This window comes from Zalophus californianus, chromosome 16 (assembly GCF_009762305.2).
Source record: "Zalophus californianus isolate mZalCal1 chromosome 16, mZalCal1.pri.v2, whole genome shotgun sequence".
NCBI classification, from domain to species: Eukaryota; Metazoa; Chordata; class Mammalia; order Carnivora; family Otariidae; genus Zalophus; species Zalophus californianus.
In genome coordinates, this window is record NC_045610.1 from 38,224,179 (window position 1) to 38,236,960 (window position 12,782).

The 12,782-nt window shown below is 58.1% G+C and overlaps 1 protein-coding gene across 9 annotated transcripts in view; it reads right to left on the reverse strand.

The window, feature by feature from the left end:
• Positions 1 to 12,782, reverse strand: part of SRCIN1 (SRC kinase signaling inhibitor 1) — a 68,358-nt gene that overhangs the window by 9,005 nt on the left and 46,571 nt on the right. For 6 of the 9 annotated variants that reach the window (XM_027567820.2, XM_027567817.2, XM_027567818.2 and 3 more), the window contains 8 exons: positions 8,658 to 8,788; positions 8,345 to 8,492; positions 7,762 to 8,008; positions 7,096 to 7,330; positions 5,304 to 5,458; positions 4,877 to 5,029; positions 4,202 to 4,324; positions 277 to 423 (listed from right to left, as the gene is read on the reverse strand). In XM_027567820.2, the coding sequence (XP_027423621.1) occupies positions 277 to 423; positions 4,202 to 4,324; positions 4,877 to 5,029; positions 5,304 to 5,458; positions 7,096 to 7,330; positions 7,762 to 8,008; positions 8,345 to 8,492; positions 8,658 to 8,788 (1,339 nt within the window). The remainder of the gene's footprint in view (positions 1 to 276; positions 424 to 4,201; positions 4,325 to 4,876; positions 5,030 to 5,303; positions 5,459 to 7,095; positions 7,331 to 7,761; positions 8,009 to 8,344; positions 8,493 to 8,657; positions 8,789 to 12,782) is intronic. The other 3 variants (XM_027567819.2, XM_027567821.2, XM_027567815.2) reach the window with 2 other exon arrangements.

The following is a 12,782-nucleotide window of genomic DNA, read 5'->3' on the forward strand; positions in this document are numbered from 1 at the left end:
GGGGGGGGGGGTCTCCCGAAAGGGGAGTGGCCTGGTTGAAAATACATGTTCTAAACCAGACCCAGAGCGCTGGGGTTGGTAGGAGGAGGCAAAAGATGGCTCAGGGGACCAGTGGGGCCGTCCTGGCAGGGAGGAGGTCTCTGGGCTTTTGGCAGGAAGGTGGCCACAGGCGTGCTGGCAGGAGCCGCCCGGCACACAGCCCGAGGGCACAGCACCGCAGGGGAAGGGGAGGGGCCAGGATGGGCCGAACCCCGCCCCCCACGGGGCCACGCCTACCTGCTGCTGGGCCTGGATCCTCATGTACTCCGCCCTCTGCTTGCCGTGCTTGCCTTTGTCGGGGCTGCCGGCCTGGCTCTGCACTGCCTTCAGCCGAGAGGCCCCTGGAGTAACCACCTTCATGGGTGGCACGCTGCCACCACCACTCTGCAGGAAGATGAACAAGGTGGGGTTGAAGGTGGGATCACACAGGAATCCTAGGTGCTGGGTGGGGTCTCTGGGGCTGGGTCCTCTTCAGTGGGCCCTTTGAGGGCTAGAGACCTTTGGACCTCCCTGCCTCCACATCCCTGGCCAGGACCCAGGTCCACTCTCCGAGGCCAGGGTTAAGGTCTCCCTGCAGAAGAGGGACAGGGGCCCCCCCAGCCAGGTTCCCAGCAGCTCCCCAGTGAGAGTTCTTTGGTGGTTTCCTTGAGTAGCCCAGGGGCAGCAGGTGCCTTCTGGGGAGCCACTTCTAAAGTGAGAGTTGCTGCCATCACCCGCCCTCAGGGTGGACCCAGACCCTTTTCTGGGTCTCCCAGAGCATGCCTGAGATTTGAGGGGGGTCTTTATGACGGCAGACAGAGTGGGACCCACATCTTCCTCTGAATGGGAGGATGGGGGTGAAGTCTCCCTAGAGATGGACAAGTCCAGCTCCTCTGAACCACCCCAGGTACCACCCTGTCCAGGACTCCAGGGATTCAAGAGGCGCAGACAGAGAAACAACAGAGGCAAAGAGAGTCAGACAGGAGAGGGGGGAGGGGAGCGTGGGGATGGAAAAGGAGGAGAGAACTTTATTTGTTGGTTTATAGGTACAGAGCAGAGGGGAGAGGACCCGGTCCCTGCCAGGGCTGCTAGGGCTGATCCCTGGGTAGGCCAGCTTCCCAGCCTCCCGGGGCTCTCCCTGCAAACCCCACCCGGCGCTGGGCTCCCAGGAGGCTGGCAGGAGCTGACAAAAGGCCAGTGGCAGGAAGGGGCTGGCATGGTGCTCCTGCAGCCCCCCACTCCCTCCAGCTCTGAGGACCAAGAGACTAGAGCATCAAGGCAGGAGGAGAGGCTAGGGGAGGAGGCAGCCACCTGGGGACTGGGTGGCAGGGGTGGGGGGCTGCCGGGGGGTCCCGCGGCGAGGGCTGTGCCCATCTGGCTCAGGGCAGCTTCTAGTTCCCGGAGTGTCTCCTCCAGGCTGTCCATCTGCTGGGTGGTGGCACCTCTCACTGTGCAGCCTAGGCCTGCAGCAGGCTGGGGCCTGGGCTCCCCACTGCAGGGTTGGGCATCCTCTCCGGTGTCCTTGGGGGTCTTCTCTGGCTGGGTCTCAGCAGTGGAGGGCTCCTGAGTGCCGTCAGGGGCTGGTGCCCAAGGGCAGGGGGCCCCGGCTCCTCCTTCCGCTGGGCTGTAGCTCTCTATCCCCAGTCTCTTCAGAGCTGCCCCTTCCATCTCAGGCGCCAAGCAGCTCCTGGGCTGGGAAGCCTTGGCCACCACCTCTGGCAGGGCCCGGGCACCATTGCAGCCCCTCCCGCTGCCAGCCAGGGTCCGGGGGCACGGGGTGGGGGTTGTCCTGGGACCAGCTTCCTCAGGCCTGGCCTCTGGTAGGGAGGGAGGCCTGGGGGTACACTCCGTCAAGATGATCCGGGGGACGCAGAAGGCCCTGGGGCTTGGGGCAGCCTGCGGGGAGAGGAGAGATGAGGGAGGGTCTGATCCCGGCAAACGGAACGCCCTGAGCTGGGATGGGGGGTTAGATGCGGGTGAGCCCAGCCCCTTCCTTGCACAGATGGGAAAACCGACGCAGGGGAGGGTGGTGACTGAGTTTACTCAGCAAGTCAGAGGCAAAGCCGGGACTGGAACTCAGGTCCCTTCCCACCCCATACTAGGGTCCCCCACTTTCTGGCAGGGACGCCGGTTTCCCCGGAAGCACAGATGCAGGCCTACCTCTCACTGCCCATGTTAAACTCCGGGAGCAGGGCCCACGGGCACTGCCAGGAGTCTGCCCATCTGTGCAATAACCGTAGCACGGAGTTGGTGGAGAATTCAGTGCGCCCACGTGGGCGTGTGCTTGGAGCAGTACCCAGCCCGTTGTAAGCACTCGGCCAATATTAGCTCTTTGTCGAATTGACCTGAGTGGCCTCTGGCCTCAGAGGCTGGGGCTGTCATGCTCTTCTCAGGCCAGAGACTCCTGGCCCCCTCGCCCCTTACTTCTGGAGCTTTCCCAAGGGCTTCATAGCCTCAAGGGGCAGGGCTCACATCCCTCGGCTGCACAAATGCTCCGCAAAGCTACAGCACTGCTTCTGTGTGAGCGTCGCCTGCTCTGGCTCTGGGGGAGGCCCCCACTCACTAACCCCCAAATTGAGTGAATTCTGGTCTAATTCAGACCAGCAGAGTCTTGTGCCAGGCATTGTCATATATGTCTTCATCTTGAGTTCTCACTATAACCCACGACAGGGTGACTGCTTCTATGGTCCCCACTTGACAGATGAGGAAATCGGGGGTGGGTGTCATGTGATTCTCCCAAGGTCACTCACCCACAGCTAGTTAGTGGCAGAGCCAGGATTTGAACCCAGGCAGTCTGGCTCCAAGTCCAGTGCTCTTTCCACTAAAAGGAGCCATGGGGGAGATTCTGGGGGGGGGCGGCAGCAGGGACCTCAAGCCCCCCTCCCAAGGCACCCCACCCAGCCCTGCCACCTGCTTACCTGGATGGAGACTGGGAAAGCAGAGAGGCGACCCATGCCTGCCTGGTTCCACGGCCCACTGGTGCCTCAGGATGCAGAGGGTAAGCGAGCTCAACCAGCAGAGGGGCTTTGCCCCCTGGGCCCCTTCAGGTCTGGCTCCCAGAGGCCAGAGAGAGGCAGGGGCTGGGTGCAGTGGGTCAAAGTGCCAAGGGCACGGCCAGCCCAGGGGGCACCCCCTGCACACTGCTCATCCCCGGATGGCTCCTTGGACCGCTCTGTGCTCATCCTTTGCCCAGCAGATGGTTTGTCCACCTGTCTGCTCCCCCTGGCCAAGGAGTCAAAGCACCACAAGTCTCAAGCCAGGCCAGAAATTAGGTGGTGGCCAGCATGGAGCCCACAGTGACCCAAAGGGAACCAGACAAGGTGGGTGAGTACGTGTATGGGGGAGGCTGCCCTTCGCAGAGCAGAGGCTCTCCTGCCCCAACCTGACTGGGAAGAGGGAGGGATTCCCAGACCACTTCCTCCAGTGCCCCCTCCCTGAGTGCAGTCCCCTGGGGGTGCAGACAGCAGGTTCACCCCAACGTTCCCAAGAAAAGATAAAGAGAAAATAAGTGCAGCAGGACAACAGCAAGGACTGAAGTTAGAGAGAAGGAAGAACTTCCCAGTGCTGAAAGAGCCAGCCACCAAGGAAGGGCATGACTTTCTTCTACTCCAAGTTCCCTGACCACTGGGGCCACGCAAGAGAGGGAGGCTGTAAGTGAGCCTTTCTCCTGGGGTGTCCTGACCCCCAGTGCAAGGCATAGGTTCTAGTGGGAGAGCCCCACCAGGCACCAGTGGCTGAGGAGGGGCTTCTGGAGCAGGGGCTAGGCAAGGGCTCAGGATGAAGTCAGATTTTGAGTTGGACCTAAAGTCATGTAGTGAGCAGGATCCAAGCTCCAGTCTTGGACCAAGACAAAACCCAGGCTCTGGGTCAGCCCTAAACTCTGGCTGCAGCTTGGAACAAAATACCCAACTCAGAATCAAGCCTCTAAGAAAAATGCGGCCACGGCGGGGGGCGGAGGGGGCACGGGGAGTGGGGGGGGGGGGCGCCGGGTACCAGACTGCTAGAGTCTCCACACCTGTCCTTGGAGACGTGGAGGGGTGAGTCCAGGCAGGCGGGGCTGTGGGAGCAGCGGGACTTGGGGAGGTGACTGGCGTGTTAGCGGGTTAGCGTGAGAGGTGAGGAGAGGAAGGTGTGGAGGCACAGGCAGAGAGAGAGCCGTGAGAGGTGGGGGGCAGCCCGTTACCTTCCATGTGGGGCCCTGGGCTGAGCCCCCAGGGGGCCCCAGATCCTGGGGTGCCAGCAAGGTGGGGATCGGCTGGCGGCGGGGCGTGGGGGGGAGGGAAGACACTGAGCTTCTCTCAAACACCTGGGGAGCAGAAGGTGGGGGCAGGTTTGGAGAAGGGGGCACAGGGAGGACAGGGGTGCTGGTCTAAGGCCCACAGGGAGGGACCCCAGCCTTATTCCTTGGCCCCTCACCATGCTCACTGGCCACTCTGCCCTCTGTCTTGTCTCCTCCTCCGGAGGCCTAGGTGGTCAGGGTCTCCAGCCACTTGGGGAGGGGGGCTGAGAACACTTGAGTACGGGCAGGGAGCTCAAGGTACTTGGGGATCGGTGTGTTAAAGCACTCTGTTCTCAGAACATTCAGGGCTGGGTGTGTCAGAGCCTAGGGGGTCTCGGGGCAGTTGTGGGGATCTCAGAGACTACAATGGAAACACTCAACCCTGCAAAGACCCCCTCCCCCCATTTTACAGTGGCAGAGAAATCGAGGCAAGAAGGACAGGTTCCCGTATAGGCCAGCCCTCGGCAAGAGCACAGGACCCCAGTCACCCCCGCCCCCAGCCCCATACCCCGGGGTCAGCTTGGTGGGGAAAGGGAGGGGGCTGGCTGAGGCCTCGGGACCAGGTATGCCCCGACCTACCTCTAGCTCGGCGATGATGCGGTCCTCATCGTCCTCATCTTTGATGGCAGACGCCATGATGGGCGGCGTGGAGGCCGGGCGGGCCACCTCGGACACGGTTCGGCGCAGCTTCACTTGGGGCTTCTGCACCTCCAGCTCCTCGGACTCGGCCTTCTGCGAGGCCCAGGCCCCCGTCAAGACCAGGCTCTGCCCCCCTCCAGCACCAGCTCGCGTCCTCGGCCCCATCAGTGCCAGACCACTTCCTGCCCCAGCTCCTCATCTGCCGCCTCTGCTGTCCCCTGTCCCCTGCCAGGCGGCCCCCCCTTCCCGCCGTGGAAGCCCGAGCTGGAGGCAGAGTCGCCCTGGGCCAGCCCCCTTCTTTCCTTCCGCCCCAGAGGGTCTTCAGAGGTCCCCTCGGGTATCCCGCCGCCCCAGGTGGGGTTGGTACCTTGATGAAGGCCGAATCCTTCTTGCTGGTGACCACCACCTCTCCCGTGCGCGTGGTGGTGAGGCCGTGGGAGGAGGGGAAGCTCCGGCGGGGCGGGGGCGGCGGGGGCGACTTGGAGGGCTTCTCTGTGCGGTACCGAGGCACTGTCAGCTCATCTGCGGGCAGCCAAGGGGCTGGGGGTCAGGGGACCCTTAACCTTGGAGTCCGGGCACCCAGGGGAGAAACGTTGCTTCCTCCTCTGGGGAGGAGGGGAGAGGGAAGCTCAGGGAGAAGACACGGGCTCCTCCTCCTTCTCTCTCACCTCCTGAAGGAACCAGGCCCGGCACCCCTCTCAGTTTACTCAAAGTGTGGCCCGCTGGGCCACCGACCAGCAGCACCTGCAGCACCTGGGAGCTTGTTAGAAATGCAGCAGCTCAGGTCTCCCCCACAGCTGCTGAACCAGAATCCACATTTTGACGGACCTTCCGGTGATTTCACGCACACATTCAAGTTTGAGAAGCGCTGTCCTAATCCATCCGTCTCTTTCCCCCTGCCCTTCAGCTGCGGCTCTGCACCAGTCTTCCTCTCTTCTCCATCAAGAGACAGCGGTTATACTTGCAAGAGCCCGACGCCACCCATCAGGGGCTCCCTGCCCCTGTTTCTTCAGGGGTGGGGGCGGTTTCCAGGGCAACCTACAGAAAAGTCACTCAAACCCGACCCTCCTCTGCCTTTGAGCCCCAGTGGCTTCCCATGACCCCAAACCATGTCCATGCTCCTTGGCCCAGCATCTTCCATGCATGGCAATGTTTCAGCTTCAGCTCTGCTTGCTCCTTCCTGGCCTGAACCCCGCTCAGTAACACCAAACACACCCATCCGGGCATTTGCACGTGCTGTTCCCTCTCGCTGAAATGCCCTCGCTCACTGGCCAGGGAAAAGCCTACTTGTTTTCAAGACTCAAGGGGAAATGACGTGCAGTGATGTGCAGTGGGAAGCCCTCCCCACCCTCCCAGGGCCTCCTGTAGGACTGCACCCCACTGTTGCAGTTAGCACCCACATCCCGTGTTTGGTCTACACACTGAGCAGGGCCTGGGACAGATCCCTTTGCTACACTGAGCCTTAGTGTCCTCATCTGCAAAATGGGAATAATTACTGTAGCTGTCTCCTGGGGTTGCTGCAAAATTGTAAGGATTAATACATAGAAAGCATCTGGGGTAGTTCCTGTCACATAATATGTGCTTGATAAGCAAAAATGCTAGTATTACACCCCCACTGAATTTTAAGCTCCTTGAAAACAAGCAGTGTCTTTTCTCCTTATCCCCAGCACCCAGCACTCAGTACCCAGCACCCAGCAGGTGCTTGACAAATACAGAGAACAAGAATGAATAAATGAAGGAATGATGACTGCTATTTCTGGTCGGATTTCTGCCTCCCCCGTGAGTTCGCAGGCTGGTGTTTTGGTGGGGGGAGGGACACAAAACCATGTCCACGAGGACCAGCACCACGCCCGTCTCGGCACGGCAGGGTCAGAGCACACGCTTGGTCACTCTTGGCCCGGACTTGCTCTCCTCCCTGTGTGGGCCTCTCAGCCGCAGTCAGGGCAGTGGGGAAAGCCCCCGATGAAGTCCAGCTCCCCCCTGTCCTCTGGGTCTCCCCAGCTGAGGGTCAGGCTGCTGAGGCCCCAGCACCTCCCCTCTCCGGTAGTCTGACCCCAGAGATTCTCCCGCCCAGGTGCCTCCCCCATCAACCCGAGAGCTCCTGAAGATGGGGTTCCCCTCTTCTGGGCTCTTCACCAGTCCCCTACCGGCCCCCATACCTGAGCCCCTCCTTCCACTTGGCTCTGTTCGCGGGGCTGCCTTCTGGCCATGGGGGACCTTGGGGGGCTTGTGGTCAGGGGTGGGGGCCAGGCCTGGGTGGGCCTTGCTCGCACAGTCCAGGTCAGGGATGGCCTTCAGCAGCTCTGCCTGTGTCTCTTCCAGCAGCCGGTTGATGTCCTTGGCGCTGTACTGGGTGAGAGCTGCTCGCTTCTCCTCCCAGTCTCGCTCAGCAGCCTGGAAACGAGGAGCGGGGGTCAGCCCTGAACAGGGGCTGCAGCCCCTTCCCCCAGCCACACGTGCCAGGAATGGAGAAGGAAATTTGGGGGACCCTCAGACTTCTTGAGTATTCTCTGCTTTCCCTGTAAGTCTGGAATGCCACCACCATTATATACTACTCTCTTGATAACACTTAGCCCTATTTTGGAACATTCTACTCTGTTTCATTGACCACACAGTCTATTCTTAGGCCAACACCACACTGCCTTGATTGTTATCGTTTTAGAAAATGTTTTTCTGTCTGGAAGAACTCATGCCACCATCAACGTGTCTCTCAGACTTCCTTCTCCCCCAGGAAAAAGTACCCACGTGTTGGCACTTCCCAGTCTAGGACGGTGGTAAGAATGTGTGAGCTGAGGTCATGCACCCCCCAGTCCTGGGCCCAGCACCTCAACAGACACAGCCTTGTCCACGCTTCTCTTGCCAGCAGCATCCAGGCCTTTGGTGGGGTTGCTCCCCTTGGGAGTAGGAGGGGCTCCCTCGGCCGGTCCACTCAGCTCGTGGAGGTTCAGTGGAGGGCTGGGGGGTGGCATTTCAAAGTCCAAGCTCTTGTTGAAGTCTGTCTCAGCCGTCACCTTCTTGGGGGACTGATTCAGGAGGTTGTTGGGGGGTGGCCACACACCTTCGTCCACTTGCCTGGGGTTGGGAGAGTCAGGAGCAGTTGTGAGGCCCGCATGTTGGTGGCCCCATGCAAGCGAAGCCTGGCCTGGGGGAGGCAGGGTGCGAGGAGGGCTCTGGGAGCTTGCAGGACAGATGGAGGGGCCTGGAGAGGAGTGACCTCATCCAGCATCAGGGAGAGCAAAGCCTACACCGTGCCAGGGGTCACAGGTCAGCGGGGAGGTACAGATCCAGTTGGCACACCAGTGACCTCTAGAGGAGTCAGGGTAAGGGGTCAGGCTAATCTATCAATGCCCGGCGTGTGACCTCCTGGGAAATCGGAGGTCGGAGATAAGAGGTCAGGGAGGGAAAGACCTTCGGATCTGGGCCAGCATGTCTGTGATCCCACGGCAGCGTTTGAGAAGCCCGTCCAGGCGCTGTGGCTCCTCCTTCAGGAACTTCACGGCCTCCACCTCCACACGCAGCACAACCCGCATCTTGCTCTGCAGGCCTGGGAAGTGAGCTGAGGGGACCAGAGGAGTGAGCTGGGGAGGGAGCAGCTCCAAGGACAAGGGAGGATGGGCAGCAGGAGGGCAGTGCCTGGGGGTGGGGCTGGGCGTGGGGGCGCAGCAGGGACTTCCAGCCTGGACCGCAAGCCACACTCTCGCCTCCTCGCCTCTGGGCTCACCCTTGAGCTCGGTCAGCGTCTCCCCGAGCTGCTTCAGCACCAGGGCCTTCTCCTCCAGCTCCGGCCCCGGCACCAGCCGGTGGTTGTGTGACACATCCCGCTGGATCTTCTCCACCGACTTCTCCAGGTCACTGCAACCAAAGAGAGACCCCCTCAGCCCCTCTGGCCCCAGCCCAGCCCCCTGAAATTGGGCAAATGGCAAGAAATGAGGCCACCAGTCAGATCAAAATTAAAAGCCATCCACCAGGCTACATGCCCAAATGAAATCAGAAATGCCAAACCCCAGAGATAAGACTTCAGACGAGTTCCCTAATAGGTGCCCTGGGTCCCCCCTGCCCGTGCCCTCCCAGCGCCGTCGAAGTTCGGTCCTTAGCAACATCAACCCAAATCTCTCTCCCTATAACTTGCATCCTCTGGTTCTCATTCTGCCGAGGAAGCAGCAGAGAACCCGGTGGCCTTTCAGGGAACTGCAGGGCGCTGGCTGCACGCGCCCCTCCGAGGTCCCTTCTCCTGAGCAGAGGCACAGCCACGCCCCCTTACCCTTTCCCAGCTCTCCAGACGCTCAGCCTCTTTCCTTGAGGACGAAAGTGCTTTCAACTGTCAGAGGCTTTATGCTGAGCTTGTACCGTTTTAAACCCCACATCTTTCTAAAATGTAAGTCACACCACGTCATTCCCCCCTGTGTTGAACCCTACACGGATCCCGTCATCCTGAGGCTAAACACCAAGTGAAGAAGGGCATGAGGGTAGTAGGTGAAGACTTGGCTCTAGAGTCAGACAGATCCAAATGCCAATCCAGCTCTGCCCCACCCAGCAGAGAGATCTCGGACAAGTTACCTACTATGTTCGGGCTGCAACCTCCTCATCCAAAAAATGGGGGTAGTAAGAGTTCTTCCCTCCAGGGGTCATTGCAAAGATTAAATGAGCCAATGCAGGGGCACCTGGGTGGCTCAGATGGTTAAGTGGTTAAGCGTCTGCCTTTGGCTCAGGTCATGATCCCAGAGTCCTGCGATCAAGCCCTGAGTTGGGCTCCCTACTCAGCTGGGAGCCTGCTTCTCCCTCCCTGTGCCTCTCCCCCTGTTCGTGCTCTCTCTCTCTCAAATAAATAAATAAAATCTTAAAACAAAATAAGTGAGCCAATGCAAATGGGAAAAGGGTGGTAAAGGGTCAGTCCCTGGGGGCTGCTCTTAGTTTCCCTCCAGCCACATCCCCTGTCATCATCTGGCTTGCTTTTGTTTAGAACTGTCCACAACTTCTCCAAGGTCCTTGTATATGCTGCCCTCTCTGGGCCTTTATAATGCCATTTCCTCTGCCTAGAACACTCCATTCACACACACACACACACACACACACACACACACACACACACACACTCACACACATGCACACATACCCACACAAGTGTGACTAATCCCCACTCCTCCCTCAGGTCTCAGTGGGAACTGCTCCCCCACTCCCTACACTTGGGGTTGGGGGTCTGCTTCCTGCCTCACAAACCCTCAGAGCTCTTGCAAGCTGGGCTGTGTAGCTCCTGGCAGGCAAGGATCATGTCTTCTGGATTCGTCTCCAAGTGCCAGGACCTGGCCCGGTGCCTGGAGCAGAGTAGATGTCTGGTAAATAATTGTGGAATGAATGGATAAGTGAAAGAAGGGACTGCAGCCCTGGCAGGTCATCTCGATTCTGTGACTTGAGTCACTGACATCCCTGACCCACATGCAGGACTTTACATACATCCTTGTCCCATCCCATCTGCCGGATTTAAGCTCAACAATCCAGGTGGAAACAACTTTCGAATAGCAGTTCTACCATCCAACAGATTTGCTCCCCCTCAAAGCGCTGTGTCACTAGCAAACCTTATCAGCATGCCTATACGTCTCCATCCAACTAGTGGATGAAAAGACCACCCTGGAGCAAGGACAAAATCCTGTGACTCAGCAAGCACTGCCATCTGAAGCGCTCTCTTGTTCTGAGCACTTACTGTACACCAGGTGCCATGGGCAGCCCTCCACTTTCATTACCTTATTTAATCCTCACCAGCAATCCTGGGCGTGGAAGCCATTAGTGCCTCCCGTTTACACACAAACCGGAGCTCAGACACCAGACTACATTTCCCAGCCTCCCTTGAGGTTAGAAATGGCCACGACTCAGGTCCAGCCAATGCAATAGGAGTTGAAGAGGAACATGCTGCCTCCAGGCCATCCCATAAACACCTCCTACAGAAGCTCCTCCATGCTCCTTTCCCCTTCCTATGGGTTGAAAGGCAACGACCCCGTGCATGATCTTGGAAGGCACATATTGAAGATGGCCAAACCTCCATTAGCCCAGGTCCCTGAATGGTTGCATGGAGGAGGGTCGTTCACTAACCCACCCAGTATTGTTCCGTGAGAAAAAAAAGGATAGGTCCGTTACTTTTGAACCATTATGTGATTTGTTATAGCAGTTACCCTAACTAATACAATGAGTTTTGGCATTAAAAAAAAAAAAAAAAAAAAAAAAGGCGCAGGGAGATGAAGTGGCTTGTCAAAGGTTATGCAACTATTTTGTGGCAAAGCAGAATCTACCCAGGTCTGACTTCAGCCACTGGATCACGCCATACCCATCCCTGTCCTGCCCAGTCCATGCTCTGCCACGTGGGAAAGAACCACTGTTCTTCCCTGCTGTGTGTGACACCTGGCTGGCTCAGGGTGTCCTGGTTTTGTAAAATGGTCACCCCCGAACATCACTCCGAGGGGGGAGAGAGACTCTCATTTAAAGGAGGACTCAGGTAAGCCTTTGGGAGGACACAGCACTGCAACTCTCGGGCAGGACTAGGTCCTCTTTAGGCTCAATTAGCACCTCGATTTTCTGATCAAGAAACCTGCCAAAATTTTGGAAGGGCTGATTTGGACAGGCTCTGCAAATGAGCCCCAGACTGGTCCAAGTCTAGCCACCATTAGCAGAAAGTGGCTGGGCTTTCCCCTTCCCAGGTTCAGTCCTGGAGGAGTGGAGAGCACAGGGGCAGGAGAGAGCCAGCTCTATAATTTATGGGGCCCAATGGAAAATGAAGTTTTTGCTCCTAGTTAAAAAATTATTAAGAATTTCAAGATAGGGATGCCTGGGTGGCTCAGTCGTTAAGCGTCTGCCTTCGGCTCAGGTCATGATCCCAGGCGCCTGGGATGGAGTCCCGAATCAGGTTCCCTGCTCAGCTGGGTGTCTGCTTCTCCCTTCTCCCTCTGTCACTCCCTCTGCTTGTGCTCTCTGTCTGTCTGTCTCTCTCTCTGACAAATAAATAAATAAAATCTTAAAAAAAATAGAATTTCAAGATAACAACAGCAGAGCATGGAGCCATTAGGAGCATGGGGCCCTATGTGGCTGTGCAGTTGGCAGGCCTACAAAGCCTGTGCTGGCTTAGTCCAAGTTAGGCTCCAGAGGCCAAAAGGTCTCAAGTCAGCAAAGGGTACCCCTCAGAGCAACGTCTAGACAGAGCTCAAGTGCTTGGCTAGAAAAACAGGTGAGAGAGCCACGCTGAATGAAGCACGGAATTGGCTTTAACTTCCAGCAAGATGCTGGGGCAAGAGGAAGGGGCAGAGCAAAGCAGAGCAAGAGCAAAGCATACAGGAGCTGCAGCCAGAGCAGGGGTAAGGATGGGCCTGCTGGTCAACCTAATGCCCAGGGAGGCTATGGGAGCTGGCAGGGAGGGCTCTCATAGCCAAGCCAGAGCCACTGCAGGGCTGATGTCCAGCCCAGCCCAGGCCACCCCCCAAAAAGGCAGGAACCCCTTCAAAGTGCATGGAGAATCCTACCAGAAGCAATGGATCAGCCCCCAAACTCTCTCAAGTGAGCAGCTTGAACAGGGGGTTTGATAACAGGACAGAGGGTAGGGAGTCTGTGTGCTTCCAGAGAACTGAGGCCCCGGGGAGGCAGAGGACCAGACGCTCCTATGACAAAAGCTTAAATCTGTCCTTTCATCTCTTCTGCCTCTGTGCTTTAATATTTTCTTTTATTTTCCTTTAATGTCTCAGTAAACTTCCTTTTAAAAATCCCAACCCAGCTCCTCTGTGCTGAGTGAAAAGGGGCAAGGAGAGGACAGAAAAGTTGGGTAAATGGAATTCTCTGGGTGGGGGGGCAGTGACAGCTGCCAGTCTAC